Source organism: Telmatherina bonti, assembly GCF_933228915.1.
Source record: "Telmatherina bonti genome assembly, chromosome: 19".
NCBI classification, from domain to species: Eukaryota; Metazoa; Chordata; class Actinopteri; order Atheriniformes; family Telmatherinidae; genus Telmatherina; species Telmatherina bonti.
In genome coordinates this window covers 25,898,193-25,918,011 of record NC_136617.1, presented here as the reverse complement: position 1 = coordinate 25,918,011, position 19,819 = coordinate 25,898,193, and the positions used below count along the sequence as shown (strand labels likewise).

General features: G+C 38.9%; 1 protein-coding gene across 1 annotated transcript in view; it reads left to right on the top strand.

Annotated features, from left to right (window-relative positions):
• The window catches only part of csmd2 (CUB and Sushi multiple domains 2), a gene marked incomplete at both ends in the record, with an annotated part of 242,218 nt that extends 223,962 nt beyond the window's left edge, over positions 1 to 18,256 (top strand). Inside the window, 14 exons of the mRNA XM_079259047.1 lie at positions 271 to 453; positions 2,598 to 2,774; positions 4,515 to 4,694; positions 4,853 to 5,026; positions 5,236 to 5,409; positions 7,308 to 7,381; positions 8,129 to 8,240; positions 8,379 to 8,558; positions 10,692 to 10,757; positions 10,957 to 11,118; positions 14,838 to 14,950; positions 15,628 to 15,715; positions 17,770 to 17,902; positions 18,097 to 18,256. Of these exons, the coding sequence (XP_079115173.1) occupies positions 271 to 453; positions 2,598 to 2,774; positions 4,515 to 4,694; positions 4,853 to 5,026; positions 5,236 to 5,409; positions 7,308 to 7,381; positions 8,129 to 8,240; positions 8,379 to 8,558; positions 10,692 to 10,757; positions 10,957 to 11,118; positions 14,838 to 14,950; positions 15,628 to 15,715; positions 17,770 to 17,902; positions 18,097 to 18,256 (1,976 nt within the window). The remainder of the gene's footprint in view (positions 1 to 270; positions 454 to 2,597; positions 2,775 to 4,514; positions 4,695 to 4,852; positions 5,027 to 5,235; positions 5,410 to 7,307; positions 7,382 to 8,128; positions 8,241 to 8,378; positions 8,559 to 10,691; positions 10,758 to 10,956; positions 11,119 to 14,837; positions 14,951 to 15,627; positions 15,716 to 17,769; positions 17,903 to 18,096) is intronic.
• Positions 18,257 to 19,819: the final 1,563 nt, after the last annotated feature.

Sequence of the window (19,819 nt, the reverse complement as noted above, 5' to 3'; positions counted from 1 at the left end):
AGAAATAGAGCCTGCTTTAGAAACAAGATTTTCCTCAGGGGAAAAAGAAAATTATAAGGAAGAAAAATTATAAGGTACATCAGTGTGTGTGTGTTTCTTTTTTGGCAGTTTTTCTTTTTTGTCATTATTTCAGTTCAGGTTACACAATTGTTACAGTCAAATGCAACAAAATATTCACTGGTGCAGTGCACAGTTTCTGATACATGATCATTTTGTGCTAAATTTGTCACATTAACAAGTGGAATTTTGTTGTTGTTTTTTTTCTTATAGGGGAATCTAGTGGGCTTTGTGGCGATCCAGGTGTTCCTGTGCATGGTATCCGTCTGGGAGAAGAGTTTACAGTGGGCAGTGTTGTCCGCTTTAGCTGTGAACCTGGTTACGTACTAAAGGGTTCACCAGAGAGAACTTGTCTGGCCAATGGGAGCTGGTTGGGCACACAACCTGAGTGTCATGGTAAGTAGTATGTATTTAGTCAGTGTTCAGCGGTGACGTGGAGTGACTTGAAGTTCTTCTTATTTTCTGTGGTTATGATTTTTTGTTGAGCATTTTGACATTCAAGAATTTTTTTTTTTTTTTTACTGCATACTCAGTGAATATTCTGGTCCTGCCAAACTGAAGATTTCAGACACAGAAGATGACATGCATAGCTTATGTTAGGATTCTTTTCTGGGAACTTGCAGATATCACTGAGAAATATCATATTTGGTAACCAATTGAACTATCACTGTGGTCTGAGCCATGACATAAAGTCAAAACGCTTTACAATTGCTTTCTGTTTTATTTCACTTTCTGACTCAATTCATTCTGCCAACATTTTAAAACAAAGATTATTTCCAAGGAAACAGGAGGTTAATAACCCACAATATGGAGGTAGAGATGGTAAAGTGGGTTGCCACCGACCAGTTCAGCCTCTTCATGTCAACATGCCAAAGTGGACAGAAAACCACAACCTGCTCTGAATAGCAGCTCCCTTTACAGCTTCTTTTTGCTGTATGTGAGAGATTACCAAATTGTCTCAGTTTGAGAAAAAGACTTCTTGAATGTGTTTTGTGTGTTTTTATGTTTAAGAAAAATATTACTAAATATGTCTTCTGAAAGAAAAAGAAAAGATTAATGTTGTTAATTAATTTGGTTAAAATGTAATTCATTATTTTTACAAGATAAGATAACGGTCTTGAGCACAGCATAAACAATACGGCACAGTTTTGTGTTTTGCTTTGGTCAAGCATCTTGAATGCGGTAAAGGTGAACTTCACTGAGCCTCTTAAAAAATAAAAGTTAAAATAAATGTTCAATTTATGTTCACGTTATAATAAAATCGCTTTGTTTGCCTTTCTGCATATTCAGTATATGCGTGCGTGCATCATTGTGTGTGTTCCTTTTCTGGCAGTTTTATTTTTTTACACTGGAGTTCATGTTAAGTTTATGATTCGTAAAATTATTCAGATTCTTATTTTTACTTGATTGAACCATTGATAAGCAGATTTTTTTCCCCCATTTGGTAGATCTGTTTGTATTTTTCCCCCTCCTTTATCTTTTTGCTCATGGTGACATATGGCCCTTTTCTTCCATCAACCATTGTACTTTTTCTTACTTCAAGAAGTATTCTCCCATGTCTGTGTGTGTTCTTAAACGGCATCTACACACCCGCAAAGTATCCCTGCCCCTCTTCTTACAATCCAGTTTTCCCTGTGTGTGTGGTGTGCCCACATGCTGAGGTTGCCCACCTGTTCTCAGTTGGCACAGACTTCAAGGGCCAGGCTACATCTGGTCATTACGGGAGGGCAATGCCCCCAGGGCTCAGAGGGCCTGGGGCAAGCTGGAGACTGTAATGAACAGAACCATTGCTGGCGGCTGGACATACACCAAGGGATTTTCTGAGCAAAGCATGTGTCCATCAAAGCACAGACTTCTCATGAACAAGGACACAGTGGGGCATGAGCGTGGTGGTGGGCACATGAAGACTAGAACAAATGAGAAAACAAAGTGATGTTAGATAGGTAAACTAGGCTATATGATGATTTAATTCCCAAGATCAACTCGGACACAAAAATACTAATTGAATCGAGGACATTTTCTTGGCAGCATCTCAACAAGAAGGTCAGTGGTTTGAGCCTCAGCTGGGGGAGCGGTGTGAACACGGGACTTTCTGTGTGGAGTGTGCATGTTCCCCACATGCATACATGTTGTCTCTGGATACTCTGGCTTCCTCCCACCCACAAGACATGTGTGTTAAGTGTGTTAGGTTAATTGATCACCAGATGTTATGTTAGTGTTTCTATATTGTTACATGCAGATTTGCAGTATGGTTAAAGGTTTCAGGAATTTTCATTAAATGGAGAGAAAACTATGCAAATAAAAGTGTGTGAATTTAGATGAATGTAAGCAAAAATATTTTTAATCAAAATGAAGGTTTTTCTGTTTTATTTTTCCAAGAAAAAAAAGGAATGCTTTGATGAAAAATGTCTTGAACAGAGTCGTACAAGCAAATCCACATTTCTACTAAGCTTCTTTCACTCTGAACATGTGAGATTTATCAAGTGAATGCATACTGTCTCATACTCTCTGCTTCCATCTCTTTTTCTCCTTGCTTTCAGTGATTTCCTGCGGAAATCCAGGAACTCCACGAAATTCCCAGATCCTCATTCATGATGGCCTGACTTTCTCCAGATCCATTACTTACAGCTGCAGGGAGGGCTACTACTCTACCGGACTGCTCACCAGACACTGCACTGTTAACGGGACCTGGACAGGCAGCATGCCAGAGTGCTCAGGTAATTATCATCTGTTTTTCATTCATACTTTAAAGGAATGTCATGCTCTAGCGAACAAAGCTTTTTTTTTTTTTTTTTTCTTGCCCGAGCTGTCTCTGTGAAGGTTTCATTTTTCATCATTTAGATAATGACTTATCTAATACTTTGCAAAGTATTAGATTGATAAGAATCTGTAAAACAATGGATGGGAATGCAGATTAATCAGGGTATATGCTGAATTCTATATATTACACAATACACACAAAGGCAAATGGAAGTCGTGTGATTGCATGGAATGGTGACTGTCATACAGCTCTCTGGCTGATTTGAAAGAAATGGTTTTAGATCATTGTCCCTGTAAAGGACATAGGTCTGATAGCCGGGTGACAAAAAAGGCACACAGCTGCTGTAAAAAGCCAGAGGACCCAAGCAAATATGGGTCAGTCAGTTTCCTCACACTTAAAAGTATAAAACCTTAAATGTTTTTTGGGGATTTCAGAGTTCAGACATTGTCAGGAATGAAGAAGGACACATTTCACCTCTTTGACAGATTGCTTTCTTAAAGCTAGACAAGAGGAAGCTGAACATGATTTTCTGTTTTCTAGGTTTTTCCTTTTCTTTTTCTTCTTTTATCCTGTCTTATGTGTGTATTTGCTGACCCAAATCTGTTTAATACATTTATAGCTGAATAAAACTATAGAAATGCAATGATTTTGACTGTACTTTCCTGGACAAAGATGAATTCTAGAGGTGAAACTTCCAGTAATCTTGTTTGCTGACATTAACATTTGCAATGAACTGTTTACAATTGATGACATAAAACTGAGATGTAAAGAGCAAGCATTTCTATATAATTTGTCACTTTTGATATTGTTATTGGGTGGATGATCCTAGAAAGTCATTGTGATTCCAGTAGCATGATCTTACCAGCCTGATGGGAAATGTAAGTACTTGCTCAGTCAAGGGAAGACACAGCACCTCCAAGAGGCCTAGTTTCCTCACCCTACTTAGAGTTGTGCTTGAACATGCTGCATGTACACATTTAACAATGCCTTATTGTCCCAAGGCAACTTCGCTTTAGATGTCGTGTGCACTGGATTTTCTTTAGTAGCCATTCACAGCACAGCTAAGCTGCAGTGCAGCAGAGTCACACGGTGGATTCTCACTGTTGTTGCTCAATCACGCTGTTGTCCCTGCAGGATGTAAAAGTAGAGTCAAGGAGAATTTTGGTTCTTTTTGGAGCTTTGTGGGGCAACTGCAGAGGGATTGTCATCATAAAATGAAGTGTTTTTGCTTTCTTAAAGCAGTACAGGAAATGGAGAACAATGACAGTCCTTTCTTATCTTTTCCATTTGTTCATTAGTTTATATGGAGCAGTGCATTTAATAAACATCTAGAGCTACAGATATAATGTACTGGATTATAGGAAACAAGCTCATTTGCATCTGGAGTCCCCAGGCAGGTGAAGAATACCCTACAAAAACCAATGAAACATTTGTACAATAACAAAGAATAAAATATATAGAAAATATTGTTATACCAATACAGTCTGTCCATTATAAAGGAAGTAAGGTTAAGCATACTTATTTAAAAGTTTTCCCATAAATTAATTAAAAGATAAACAGATTGTTCAGGCAGATCAGCTATGTTGCATTATTTGATTAAGTTTGTTATGTGAACTGCTCTTAAACTGGTTAAATAAATATATTATGCAATGAAATGTGTTTACTGCAAGTATTTTATCCTATTTTGTGGCTGTAGTGATCAACTGTGGTGATCCTGGAGTGCCAGCCAACGGGGTGAGGTTTGGAAACGACTTCACCTACAACCGTACGGTCAGTTTCCAGTGTTCACCTGGGTTTAACATGGACGCTGACAGGGCGTCCTCTCTCATCTGTACCAAGGATCGCACCTGGAATGGCACCAAACCACTCTGTAAAGGTAGAATTGTGTCGATTGAAGATTATGACCATTTGTTCAAAGTTAAGGTTTAAACAATGATTACCATTTAGTTTGTGCTACACTTTACGTTCTGTTTGTGCCATAGATGGAAACATTTGACCTCATTGAATAAATCATGTGTCTTTGCCGTCTTGTAGCAATTGTTTGCGGTTCACCCCCCACCATTCCTAATGGACAAGTTGTCGGTACAGACTTTACCTGGGGCTCGAGCATAAGCTACTCCTGCAACCAAGGCTACCAGCTGTCCCTTCCTACTGTGTTAACGTGCCAGGGCAACGGCAACTGGAGCGGAGAGAAACCACAGTGCTTCCGTAAGTGGCATCAAGCCAAAATGCCCAGTTACATCAAGCATAATGATTTTTCTTTGACACTGTTTTACCCTACTATCTATAAAGTATATAATCCCCGCTGGATGCATCGCACCTACTGAAGATTCCAATTAAAACCCAACATGTGTTGTAGGTCATCTCATGTTATATCTCTCCCTTTTCCCTCCTCCTTTCTCTTTGCCTTTTTCCAGCTGTGTTCTGTGGAGATCCTGGTATTCCAGCTCAGGGGAGAAGGGAGGACCGAGGTTTTACTTATCTCTCGTCTGTGTCCTTCTCCTGCAACCCCCCTCTTATCCTGGTTGGCTCAGCCAGGAGGTACTGCCAGTATGATGGCACCTGGAGTGGTACACAACCTTCGTGCATTGGTAAGCTGCTAGTTTATTGCTCCATTTGTAGTCTGCTGTATTCTATCTTTTAGTTAAGTACTATTTCTCTTGTCAGAGTCAAGTGGATAAGATAAAATAAAATAAAAAATAAATTAAAAAACATTTTAAACGTACAACACTAGGGTAAGTGTGAGAGAAGCTTCCCACTTTGCCGGAAAGTTAGACTCTGCTCTTTCTAGCCCTGATTACCATTTGCAGCCAAGACATAAAGCGTACAAAAACCCATTTGACCTCACCAATTTATATTGATTCTCCGTTTCAGTTTTGACTTGTGTAATTGATCAAAGCCATTTCTGGGTGAACATGGACTCAGTCTTGATAACAAGAAATGTGCATGGAAATGCCTTATAATGGAACAAGAACCCAGGGCCTGATTTCAGAGTGGGGGAAAATTTAACGTGAATTCTGTGATTTACAACTCCATTCATTCCCAACTTGTTTATTTCAACATGTTTGTCTAATTAAAGCAAACCTTATCTGACCCATGTGAGAGGATGTTGGCACTCGCAACTTGAGAACAGCTGAGACTGGCTTCTGTTACCATTGTAACCTGCATGCACTGTAAGCAAACTGGCCCAGCATCAGTCATCATCCAGTTACTTTGGAACTTTGCCATGAAAGATGCCAGCCCTTGTGTAGCCATAAAATCCCCTAAAGCACAATTTACCCTGCTAGCATAATCCCATTTAAGGTGCATAAGGTCAAGTCATTAGTTACAAGGAGGATAAAATATGTTTTCCTTCCCCTCTGCCTGTTTTGGTATTTGAATACTTATGAAATATGTACATGTGAAATCATTTGACCCGGTCACAGTTTATGTAAACATAAAACACAATGCATCAGTTATCACCCTCTTTGTTTAACCACACTTGATAAAATATCGTGTCTGACTTGTAATTACATACATTAATTATTTGCAGCATAAGCAAAGCTCACACATTCTACTGTGACCAATGTAGCACATCGTATGTAGGAAGGTTCTACTCTAAAAGCAAATGAAAGAATGTGTCAGCTTCTTGCTCAGCTTTAAAATATTCTGTCTGATATTTTCAGATTTTACACCCTGAAGATGCTTCTGTTACAGCTTTGTCTGGTCACTGTGCTCATTTAAAGGAAAATACACTACATCACTTAAAAGCAATGATGTGCAGTCATTTTAAGGACAGACAGAAACATGTTTTTGCTGAGAAGTTGTAAATTAGTACAATCCGAAGACTGATAAGGATGGTGAATTTGTTGTTCTAAATGGCTCTGAGCACAAAACCCAAGACTTTAAAAAGAACACTTAAAACAACTGTATGGTTTGGCTAATAATGTTTGTGGGTGTTTTTAAAAATATCTGCTTATCTGTTGTGCATATCTGTCATGTATGTGTGGTGATGGCCATCCACTTATTGATGGATTTGATTCTAGTGGTCATGCATGCCAGTAGGATGTATGTTTTAGACGTTGTGGGCTGTTGATGTAAAGTGAGGATGTGGTGCAGTGAACTTTTTCAAAAATAAAGCTCAGGAATGCTTAGTGTGAGCTACTGTGAGCTGTTTGCCTTTAGAACAGTAATAATCCTCCTGGGGACACTTCTGCAGAGGTTTTTTAAAGTACTTGGTAGATTTGTTGTTTTAAGCATTTCAGGAAAGGCAGGGAGCTCAGGGCTCAGTGAAGGGGCAAAGCACACTGCTGCTGCAGGACTTGGTTTTCTTGTCGCTCATTAATGCTGATATATTTGAGTCATTTTAACAATAAAGATGTCTGTTTTTAAACTAATAAGACTTTTCTCAAATAGTACTTGGCAATGGACAAGAATTTTAAATTCAAACTTCCCTAAAACTGGCTTCAATTGGAGGGTAGTGTAAAAGAAATGTCTGTGTTTGTTTCAGATCCCAGTCACACTACCTGTGGAGATCCTGGCACTCCTCTTTTTGGAAATCAGAACAACAGCCATGGCTACCAGGTGTGAAAATGTTTGTAACGTGGGAAATTGAGTTTATAACTTGAACAAAAATCCAATTAAATCTCAAAAGGGCATTTTTCTTTTCCAACTATATTTCCTTTATTTGCGTTTACCCATCTGAAGTACAAGGTTGCATCAATAAGAACTGCAGTACTGAGGACATGAGAAAGTCTAGCACTTTCACAGCATGGGCACTTCAAAATGTTTGCTTTGTATGGAATCATTAACAAATAATGAGATAATTTAATTCATGACATGACAGCATGCCTTGAGCATAAACATTATTTAATAAAATAACGCAGCAACACAGTGATGAGTCAGAATGTTTTTAATAGCTGATATTTCCTTCTTTCTTCAAAACAAAAGAAACACTTGAAAGTATTAACCATGTTTAAAGCTAATTGAATGAAGAACAGAAGTATTATACAGGATATTGTCCGCTATGGCCTGACAGTGAAACAATGAGTTATTAAATTTTTTTGCAGTATAATTGACACAATTATAATATTTGGTAATATCACATATGATAATACTGCAGTAATACTTTTGAGCCCTATTTATTTTCCATGCTCTACAAATTCTTAGTAATAATGATGCACGTTTTCAACTTTAAAGATTTATATTTTGGAAAACTCAGACATCAAACTCTAAAGAAAAAACATTCAACTGTCTGATTTGTGCATAAAAGATGCTCTGCTTCATGTGCAGCATCATTTTCCAGTCATCATCATGTGTGTTCTGTTACAGATCAGCAGCACTGTGTTCTTCAGCTGCAGAAAGGGCTACTTACTGCAGGGCTCCATTTCACGCACCTGCCTGCCCAACCTCACCTGGAGTGGATTTCAGCCTGAGTGCATTGGTAAAAACACTCAACTTATATTTATTTACCTGTTTTTCCTGCACCTTATGCATCTGTTAATCCTTTCATTCTCATCAATCCATCAACTTTAGTTCTCTATTCTTGTCCATTTGGGTGCTTAATTCCATCTCTCTCCAGCCCACCACTGCAGCCAGCCAGAGCTGCCAGCCCAGTCTGACGTGAGAGCCATTGAACTGCCATCTCTTGGCTACACACTGATCTATACATGTCAGCCTGGCTTCTACCTGGCTGGAGGATCAGAACACAGGACCTGCAGGTCTGATGGTAGCTGGTCTGGGAAGCCACCACTATGTGCAGGTAAAAGCATGGTTACATTCATCAGATATTATGGGAATAAATGAGGAGACAAGACACTCACACAACTTGCTAGCTCTGACAAAAATAATCTTTCACACGACGTCAAACTGGGCTCAAAGTTGACTGTAAATAAACCACAGAGTTGTGTGCATGTCTAGCTCTTAAAGCCAACAAAGACTTCACTTTAATTTTAAGCAGATGATATAAAATACAGTACAGTATAACACTTAAAGATTAAATTTCCTTTTTTTTTTTTTTTTTTTTTACATTTTAGCCATAAGATTGTACTTTGTATGTATTTATAGTCTTAAAAAAAGGTCAGGAAAGCTAACTTGAAGCTTCCTAAGAACATCCCTACTGTAATCCTAATTTGTACTAAAATCGAACAGCTTCTTCTTTTGCTCATTCTCAACTTTCCACTGAGTTGCATAAAATTCAACACAGCCCTTTTTTAGTAAATTATCCTAAAAATTAGACGAACAGGAGTGGTTGCCTATCTCTGTCTTGCCTTTCGCCTTGGCAGAAGAGTCTTGTGGACAGATTAATTTGAAATTTTGCAGCAAAGGTTTTTTATAGAGAAATAGAAGAAGAGTACACACTGCATCACAAAGATGGATCAATAAGGCTTTGGAAACTGAGGGAACATTTTAGTAGGCAAAAAAAAAAAAAATGGAATCAACCATCATATTAAGGAAAAATTATTCTGCAAGATTAATAAAAACTGAGTAATCCCCCCCCCCCTTTAACAAAAACTGAAAGAGTGGCAGTTAAATGGTGAGTGAAAGAGAGTAACTAATCTTGAGTTTTGTTCATCTTTGTGATTTTTAATGCAGAAACTGTAAGAGATGAAAAACAAACAAATGTGTGTGTGTGTGTATATATATATATATATATATATATATATATATATATATGTATATATGTGTGTGTGTGTGTGTGTGTGTGTGTGTGTGTGTGAACAATTTTAATATATTAGAGTAAGTTTTTCTATTCAAATGTTTGCGTTTTGGAAAATACTTAAATAGCTGTTTGGGTTAAGAAAAGCTGAAGTGTATTTATAAAGTGCATAAGTTTCTATTTTCAGTGTTTATTGAACCCAGAAGTCATTGCACTGTCTTCATGGTGGTGACTCAGGTTGGGGAAACTGGGGATTCGGCTAATGTTGATGAATTACTCTGTTAACACTTGCTTATTCTCAGACACATGTCAGAGTCGTTTGGTTCATCCATCATGCAATTAGACTGCCTGAAAGCCTACACACTCGTGCACAGACACACAAATCTACAAGCTTTGAAACATTAACAGGGGCGCAAAACTTGATTAGGCCAATGCTTCCCATTGATTAGCTAAGCAGAAGTACCTTTTATAAATGGAAAGGCATTGTTAACAAGGTGTAGTAGACGAATAGACTGCCATTAAGACACCCCAAATCACTGACCTAAGTACATATGGAGAAGAAAAAAATGGAGTAATTGATCCACAATTATCTGGGGTAGTGGAAAGCTAATGGCTGGATGAGAACGATGAAATAGAGGATATCCATGTGATGGATTCCTTGTCGAGCTCCTACTAAAATATACAGGGTGATGGGTATTTTTAAGGCCATGCCATTAACAGTGAAAGCAAGGAAGAGAACTGGCCTTAGCACATTCAGGACATTAACAGTGCCTGTGGGCGAAGTGATGGAAGGGCAGCTCAGAGGACTGGCAGCTAATAAAACACAAGGCTACAGGAGAGTGTGTTCATTTGTTTGGTGTGTCTCTGTATTCTTCATCTGAGATATTTTCTCCTCATAAACTACAAACAATATACCTGTCTTTGTTTGCAGTTATGAGTAAAGCCCTCTTCACTATGTTTACCTCCGTGGGCGTATGTTTACTACTGTGATGTAGACCCACAGCCCCATGTGAGCTGTAAGGCATTATTAAAGTGTCTCTGCTGAAGCTGGAACATTTTCTTAAATGTAGCTGCATACTTTCAGGGGATACTTGGTTCGCTTTTTAATCGTCACAGGCAGCCTTCACTCTGGCATCGACAGGGGTTGTATGTAAACTATGGGAGGGACTTACATTTTATGCTTGAATGGTTAGCTGTTCTGAAGTTTACTGTTTATTTTGTGTATTTTTTTGGCAGCTGATAATCGCCCAAGTGGGAAAAGCCCAGTGGGGACTGTGCAGGAGCCACCCTCCAAACTGCCAGGTAAAATTGGTACTTCTTAAAGATTGATAGTTCCTCCTTAAAATAATCTAATATAAAAATAATCACAATAATAAAATGGAATTGGATGAATCTGTATTACAAAACAAATTATTAAACAATCCATTTACTTTTTTGTTAAATAAAATGCAATATTATTTTTTATACTGACCTTTTGTGTTTACTATCTTGGGTCCTTCAGTCCCTGGTGGTGTGTTTGCTAAGAACTCCCTGTGGAGGGGTTCCTATGAGTACCTGGGAAAGAAGCAGCCAGCTATGTTGAGCATCACTGCCTTCGAACCCTTTAGCAACAGGGTTAACGGGACACTCATCGACCACAGTGGAGTTGAACTTAAACTAGCAGGTCAGTACACCAAAAGGAAAATTACAGTCTTGAGTGAAAAAAAAAAAATCTTTTTTTTTTTTTTTTTTAAACCATTGTCACGTCAGAAAACCTTGAATTTTTCGTGCAAACAGATGTCTTTCTCATAAGTCAGGACAGACTCAGTTGGTTTCTGCCGGAAAGAAATCACAGCTGTTTGACATAATCATTGTGCAGCTGTGATCATCAAAAGACTTGTTTTTAAACCATGAACAGCCGGGACACCTCACACCTCTGCACCTGGGTGCTATCAGTCCTAATCACTGACAATATATTAACTAACCACACTCTAAAAGTTAAGGTGCTTCTTTATAAATTGTCAGTTGTGACTCTAAACACACTGAACCTAATTGTAAAACTGAACAAAAATATCCAGTATTTCCCTGACCTACAATGTATTGATGTATTTTTTATGTAGCTGTAGAGCAGCACAGTCATGTGGTGATTAAAACTTTTGCCTCAAAGCAAAATATTTGCCAAATATCTCAACTGGGCCTTTTTTCTGCCTTCATGTCTAGTGCCAGCTGGGAAAGGCTAAATGAATTGATTACTAGCTTTCAAAGATATCTTAATGCTGTATTAACATTGTACCTTGAGAAGAAATTTACCCATAACAGTTCCATTTTACTAATGTGTTTAAGAACAATAGTTTCCCCAAATCTTTGATATTGCACAAAATAAGAAAGTCACCGATATGAACAAGATTTATCTGTGTATCTATCTACAGGCACTGGTCAAAACAGTAAAAAGGGACATGTAAACAACATGCCGTACTTATTGATGAATGAAATATTTCGATTAAAAATCATTAATTTAGGCTTTAAGGAGAATGTGTTGAGAACAAGAAAACATCAGAATGAATAATGGAAATCAAAACCATAAGGCATGGAAGTATGGATTCACAGTCATACTCAAAATAAAAATAGAAAGTTCACAGGATGACCCAACTTCTGTGAAAATAGCTCAAGGCTATACAAAATTAGGTTGAGTAGTGGTCTCCACGTGCCTGTTTACACTCTAGCTCCAGTCCTTGCTGACCACAACCCTCCAGGTTTTCCATGAATCTCAGCGCTAATACACTTAAGTTTGATTGATTCATTGTACAGAACCTCCTTGGCTGTATGAATCATTTAATTTAATGCCAGGTATGTCGGAATCGAAATTCTTTAGGACAGCGCCCTTCAGGACCAACTTTGGCCAACCCCACAGTGTCTGGGTATGCTCCTGATGAGACAACAGATGTTCTTCTGAGGACAAGCACTGTCATGCATCAGAAGTAAAGCTTGTTACATCCTCCATGAGAAGCAAGAACTGAGTTCTTGTTCTCGAGGCTGCAAGAACAAGAAAAAACGTCTTGTTCAGCAGGTCCATACATACTCCACGAGAAGCAGGTCTGCAGTGGGGAGGGATCACTGCGGGGGGGCGATGTCTGCTTTTATGTGCGATGAACCCGGTTGTTACCTCCGCCGAGGAGGTTGCTTTCCCCGGCGTCTTTTTGCTTAAGATAACTTAAAAGGTTAAGGAGGGATTTTTATAAATATTTCAAGAGTTGTTGGAAATGTAAAAATGAAAAACTTATTAAATTTTGGTGGTGATCCGGATCACCGTTTGGATCCAGGAATGTTTTTAAAGGTTTGTTTAACATTGTGCTTGGCGGAGGTTTCTGCGTGCTTTTCTAGTTTCACATTTAAAAAGCAATTTCGTCTGCAGCAGGGCGGGTTGTGCACGCGGCTGGGTCCGAGTGTTTTACTGCCACATGTAAAAATGTTCGTACTTTCTCACCACCTCGATCAGCTGTTTTATCAAAAGAATCCGTTTTGCCAGCAACAGCAAACACACGGAAGCAGCAACTCCGCTTCATGCTTTCTTTGTGTTAACCACGCCCACATCACATGTCCGACCAATCACACGATACTTCTCGCAGCCCCGAAAGAAAAAAGTTCTTCCAGCCAGGTGTGTCAAGAAGTGTCTTCAAACACTACCGCAAGAACAAAATGACGTCATTTTCTTCTCGGAGCCTTGAGAACAAGAAAAAAGTTCTTGCTTCTCGTGGAGTATGTAACAGGCTTAACCCAGGTCCTACTGCAACATGTGGTCTGACAACTGGTCTGAGGATCTCATTTTATTACGTACTGGTAGTCATGGTACCTCTACGTAGCACATGGAGATCTGTGCGGCCCTCCAAAGATGTGCATCAGCAGCCGTTTTTTCCACAGCACAGGCTCATGTGCCATTCTGAATAAGCTGCACTACCTGAGCAACTTCTGTGGGTTTCAGACACCACTTCATGTTGCTTATAGTGGTGAGGGCGCTAGCAAAAAGCAAACATGACCCAAAATCAGCCAGAACGGATAATGACAGAGAAATGGTCTGTGGCCACCAACTGCAGAACTATCCCTTTATTAGCATTGCATATTGCTTCATATTTCCACCGGTTGTCTATTCCATTTGTACAACAGCAGGTAAAACGGATTCACAGCGTTGTTTCCTGACTACACAGCTTGATATTCCAGGAGTGGAACTGACTGACTTACATGCTAACATGTATGCATTTCCCTTCTTTTTTGGAGCACTGTACTTACTTTCTTACCTGACTGCAAAGGTTCTTTTATGTATGAAGTACATATGAGAAGTAGAAAAACTCATCAATGCATTTATCTTCCCTTGACTGGATGATTGTAATGGTCTATTAACAGGACTTCCTAAAAGAACATTAAACATCTGCAGCTCACCCAGAACACTGCAGCTAGAGCTTAAACTAAGAAGAACGAAGAGACTTGAACACATGACATGTGTTTTAAAATCTTTACACTGACTCACAGTCAGTCACAGGACAAAGTACCAGAATACATCTTTGATATGTTCAGAGGATATGAAACTAGCAGAGGTCTTAGATCCAAAGACTAAACACACAGAAGAACATTTAGTTGTTATGCTGCAAACAGGTAGACACTACCGGTGAAGATTACTTTTTTACCAAATGTACACACTTCTAAATCCAGGTTTAAAACGTTTTTTTTCTCATGCACCTATGCATGAAATTTGCACACTAACTTCTAAATGATCTTGTTTTTAACCATTTTAAATTAATTTATGATTTTATTGTGATTGTTGCTTTTTCCTACTTTACATTTTGTCCACCATCTGTAATACATTTAATGTTTTATGTGAAGCAGTTTGAATAGTCTAGTACATGAAATATCTATACAAATAAACTTGACAAGTCAATGTCTTTCTGTAGTAGATATCACTCCTAGCTCAGACAAACAGTTGAACTTAAACCAAAAGCTACTCAGAATAGAAACACCGAAAGAGCCTTTTTGTTCACCATTTTTATATTGTGTGTCTCCTGAAATCATTTGTTTTCATGTTTTGAACTGCAGAACATCTTGTGGTGCATTCAGAAATAGAACAGAATTTGCAAGACCATATGGTAATATGGACCATGTTGCATGGACCCAGGACATACAGCTGTTTAAATAGAACTGTTATTCTCAAGAATAACATTTTTTGAGCTTATCATACTGGAGTTACAGTAAGATGGTAATTGTGGTCAATCGGCAAAGTACTGGGGATGAGTCAACATCAGATTTTAACGGCTTTACATGCTGTGTACATTTTAGGTAGGGAAAAGGTAGGGTGGATGTTATTCCAAAATAACCGAGAAGCCTTTTTAAGCCTTTCCTCTTTCTTTCCTGAAGGTACCTATAAGCGGGAGGAAGCTCAGCTGATGCTGCAGGTCCATCAGATCAGAGGTCCTGTGGAGATCTTTGTTAACAAGTTCAAAATTGACAACTGGGCCCTGGACGGACATGTGAGTTCAAGTCCAGAGTCAGATCCATTACAGCACTTTGGTTGTCCCTGAAAATATGTTATATCACACACACACACACACACACACACACACACACACACACACACACACACACACATATCTTCATAGTGAAATATACACAAGCACATGTACACACTAACCTTGTCACTCTAGGGAGATGGAGGGCCCACCAAGAGTTTTCTCTTTAATTAAAATGTCAGTTAAATCATTGCTTGGTAATCAGGAGTCGACAGACCCCCCCTTCGCTCCACTCACCCATATTATCCCCCAACCCCAGGCACCTTTAATGCACACACTCCTGATTTAATTAAAAAAAGCAGGTCACAGTGCATGTGCTTGTGTGCTACTGTGTTTGCCTTTATGTGCCGTTTCAAAAGATGTGCACACAATTGTTTTAAGGGTTTTCCTGTGCAAATTAGAGTGTTGTTCTTGGGTGACATCCTTGTGTGTGTGCAGCGTGTTGGAGTGCATTTATGCATGTGCTGTTGAGCAGAAAAACGTCTCCCAAAATGTCAGCCGTAAGAGCACCTCTCAGCTCCTTTTGACATATTTCATTTTGTGCATGCACCAGCTGCTGACACTTTGATGATACACCCTTTTGTAAAGCCTTGATGTGACACATAAAGTGTCTCTCCTCCACTGCTCTCTCTCCACAGGTGTCCTACATCTCTTCATCCAATTCCTTTGTGTACCAGGGCTTTGTCAGAGGAAAAGGCTTTGGCCAATTCGGTCTCCAGAGATTGGGTAAGTGAGCTGCTTCTCTTTGGAGCCCTCGGAACAAGTGGCTTCCTAGGAAAGATAGTACACCAGTGGTTTTAACCTTTCCTGGACTCCTGTAATAGAAAATAATTGCTTGAGAGATGTAATATCCTTAAGCTTGGTATAATGTAAAGGAATATATTTGGCATTTATTTAATGTTAGAAATGTAAGAACACTTTTACAGGATGTATGACTGACTCCTGGTATTCTCCCTAGAATATGGTTTATTCAGAAGCCTCATTTTTCCATTTGTTCACGTTATTTATTCTTCATTGTGACTTTAGTGTTTCGCTGACAGACATCAGACCTTTATTTCTCAAACTAACAGAGCAAATCTTTAAGAAAAATGAAAAATATAAAGACATGTTTGCTTCAACAAAACTGGCTTAAAAACTTTTTATAGATAGGGCCAGATCATTGTCTCTAGTAACTTAATGTATCAAGGTTGGATACCGTAACTCTTCTGACACACAAAGTGAGATCTAGTTGAGATGTTTATGTCAAAGAAGAGAAATTGTGTTCATAACGCTAAAATATCCTTAAAATCAGCAAAACACCACAATAAACAACAAGGCAGAAAATTTGTTTTGATACAAATTTAGAGTGGACACAGAACATTTCCCCATAATATACATTTAAATATGCAAGCATGCATTAAACATTATCCATCACGGTTGGTATTTAAAGTTGTTTAATGTAGCTGAAATAGGTTTCACCTGTCACTGATTGTCTTTATGCTGCACAGTTTGTTTGTGCTTGATATTCAGTTTGAAATACATCCAAAGTGTGCTGCATTTTGCATTCTGTCTGCACCAGAGTTGAAGATATTATACTCTTACTTGATCTAAACCAGTGATTTCCAGCTCCAGTAATTGAAAGCTATTATCTTGCAAGTTTTAGATGCAAAACCTCCAGGACTCCTGACTCAAATGAAAATGCATGTCAATTTCTGCACAAACCTTATTACCTGTTCATTTGGGTCAGGTGTGTTGTAGCAGGGAGACATCTTAAACCTGCAGGACTTGACCTTGGATTCTTGAAAACCTTGCGAAAAAAAAAAAAAAAAGAAAAAAAAAAGATGACAGCACTGCTCTATGTAAATGCTGTTGTACGGTGACATATTTCCCAAACTGAAGTGCAGATGCAAGAATATTGAATTCAACAAGAAGGTAAACTGTGTTAACGCAGATTAAGCATTTGTATGTACAGTGAAAGTGGATATGAAAATCTGCTGTAATGAGAAAGGTGCTTGAACAGCAGGTGCACCCTCCCATCCCCTCTGTTGCAGCACACTGATTGAGCAAATACAGGGGACTGGGGCTGATGCCAAGGTATTAATGTGTATGTGTGTTTAAGTAGGGGTAAGAAACAACAGATGTGAGTCTAGAAGGTGGATGAGGCAACTTGGAAATAATCCTACTTAATTTGTCAACATTTCATGTTTTGTTTTAGCTCGGTGGTGCTGCAGTTCCTGCATCTGTTTGTATGTGCATGTGCAAGAAGTGGTTGATTGGCAAACACCACAGCACCCACTAATTGAATTCCTTCTTGTTTGTCACTCATCCTTTATTGGAGTTTTTTTTTTTTTTTTTTTTTTTTTTTGGTATTCAGTGGCAAACAGGTGGGCTGTCACTCCTCCAGTGTTGCTTTTTCAGACACACACCTCCATAAATTAGAGGACGCATCTAAAATGAGTTAATAGCTGCCAGCCTTTGATGCCAGTAATTAAGAGTCATTGTTGGGATAATGGAATTTGACTTTCCCAGGAGGAAAAATGAAATTACCACATGGAAGTAAACTTAGAAAAGTCATTTTAAGCTGCTCAGTCTATTGTGTTTAACCTGAATATTTCTGCTAGTGCTTTTCAGTCCTTGCAGATGATTTTTGATTGTGCTCTCACATAATTGCCCTCATACATTTTTATTTATTTCTGGTGATGAAGATCATTAATCTTTGGATTGTGATGATGATGTTTTAAATATTATGTTGTCGTCAAACCCTAGGTAATGGCTTAATCTTTTGTCCATTCTACCTACAGAAAGTTTAGATCCCAGCAGGGACAACCCAGGCTACAACTTTGCCTCCAACAGCAGTTCAGTGGCAGCAGCCATCCTAGTGCCTTTTATAGCCATGATTATTGCAGGCTTTGCTCTGTACCTCTACAAACACAGGTGAGGCTGCTGACAGTTTCATGTCATGTGCATGCATTAGCTTGACTTTGTCTTTATCACTTTATTATTATTATTATTATTATTATTGCAGAATTTGCTGTAGTGAAATCCAAATGAAACTTTTATTTGCTTCAAAGTTAATTTAGTCTCATCCATAACTTGTGACTGAAAATGTTCATTACTTCCATTTTTAGAAGAAGACCCAAAGTTCCCTTCAATGGTTACGTGGGCCATGAGAACACTAATGGACGTGCTACGTTTGAGAACCCTATGTATGACCGCAACATCCAGCCCACTGATATCATGGCCAATGAGACGGAGTTCACTGTCAGCACAGTGTGCACAGCTGTATAGCCACTGCCTCCTCTATAGGTGAGAATCACTCACAAACTGCACCTTTCACACCAGGTATCCTAAATCCTGGACCATGAAGGCCAGTTTCTGGCAGATTTCCCTGCTGCAACACACCTGATTCAAATGTATCCAGATTCTGATGTCAAGCTCTGCATAGGCCTTGTAATTACGCACTGATTGGAATCAAGTCTGTTGCAGCAGGGAAACCTGCAGGACATCCACCGTTAATACCCAGGATAGAGGATCCCTGTTTCTACATTATTGCCTACATTTTTTTTCCTCCAAAGATAAAAACATCTGGTATTGGTTTATACTGTTTTTGGACGATTAGGTAACATATTAAACTAATCTGTTCTGATTTCTGTCTTTATTCTCATGCTTTTGATTCTTGGTTACTTTTTCTTTTTTTACTATACTTTCTATTTGTATTTTCAAATCGTTTCACTCTTTTCTGCCCTGTCTGTTTTTCTACTCGCCCTGTCTTCCACCCCTGACTCAGTTAGGGAAGGAGAGATGCATTACATCCTTGCCTGCCCGCCAACAGAAGACATCGATAGTTCTTCAAGCAAGAGGGCAAGATAACGATCATTTTATTTGGTGAAATGCATTTAAGAAACATCGCCAGTGGCGAAAGCTTTTACCTTCAGGAGACAAGAAAAGAAACCATGTGAAGAAATAAACTTTATCGAAGGTCAACAAGAAAATGCTTTCTGTAACTTTACATGGTTTCTTCGTCGTTTTCCATATTCAGAGAAAAAAGCTTCAGTGTGCACCTGCAGCTGGCAGGAGGTCTGCTGGAGGGAAACAGTGCAATGACTTCTTTCACCGCCCAACAACTAACCCCAACGGGAATTTAATGGTCAACTGTAGGTCCTGAAATGTACCTGTAGCTAACAGATCTCTGTGCAAGTTGAAAAACCACAAGTTGGTCTGCGTGAGTGAGGTGGAGACACTCTGGACTGATAAATTTCCTCCTCCTCTCTGTTTTTCTTTATGGTCTTTTTGTTCTCGCTTCTTATTTTTATACGCTGCCTGCATCCAATGACAAGTAATTACGAACTTTCATCTGCTCTTAAAGCTACCGAAAGCTTTCATCAGCAGCCCAGAGTTTGTATTGAAAATGTCATTTGGAAAGAAATGATGAAGACGCAGCCTCCATTGTCACTTTCTGAGCTCGATTCTTTTTGTAGCAGGTAAGACATTCTGTTCACCGAGGTGAATGTGTCCAGAGCCGGGGTTAAAAGGTAGCTGGAGCTGCTGAAAAAAGCACTCAGATAAAGTGTAGAGCGAGTTCATGTGGACATGTGTGAAACTGTGTGTGTGTGTGTGTGTGTGTATGTGCGTGCGTGTGTGTGTGTGTGTGTTTCTGTGCATATTTGTGGCTGCTATTTGCAGTCTGCCCCCAAAACACACAGTCTGTTTTAGCCCAAGCAATTCAGCCCAACACATGAAATGTTTCATTTTATTCTACCATCTATGGACTGGGTTGATGAGTATTACTTTATGCCCATCTGAAGGTTCTGAAATCAATAAATGAAATCGTTTGCTGAGGATAGTTAGATA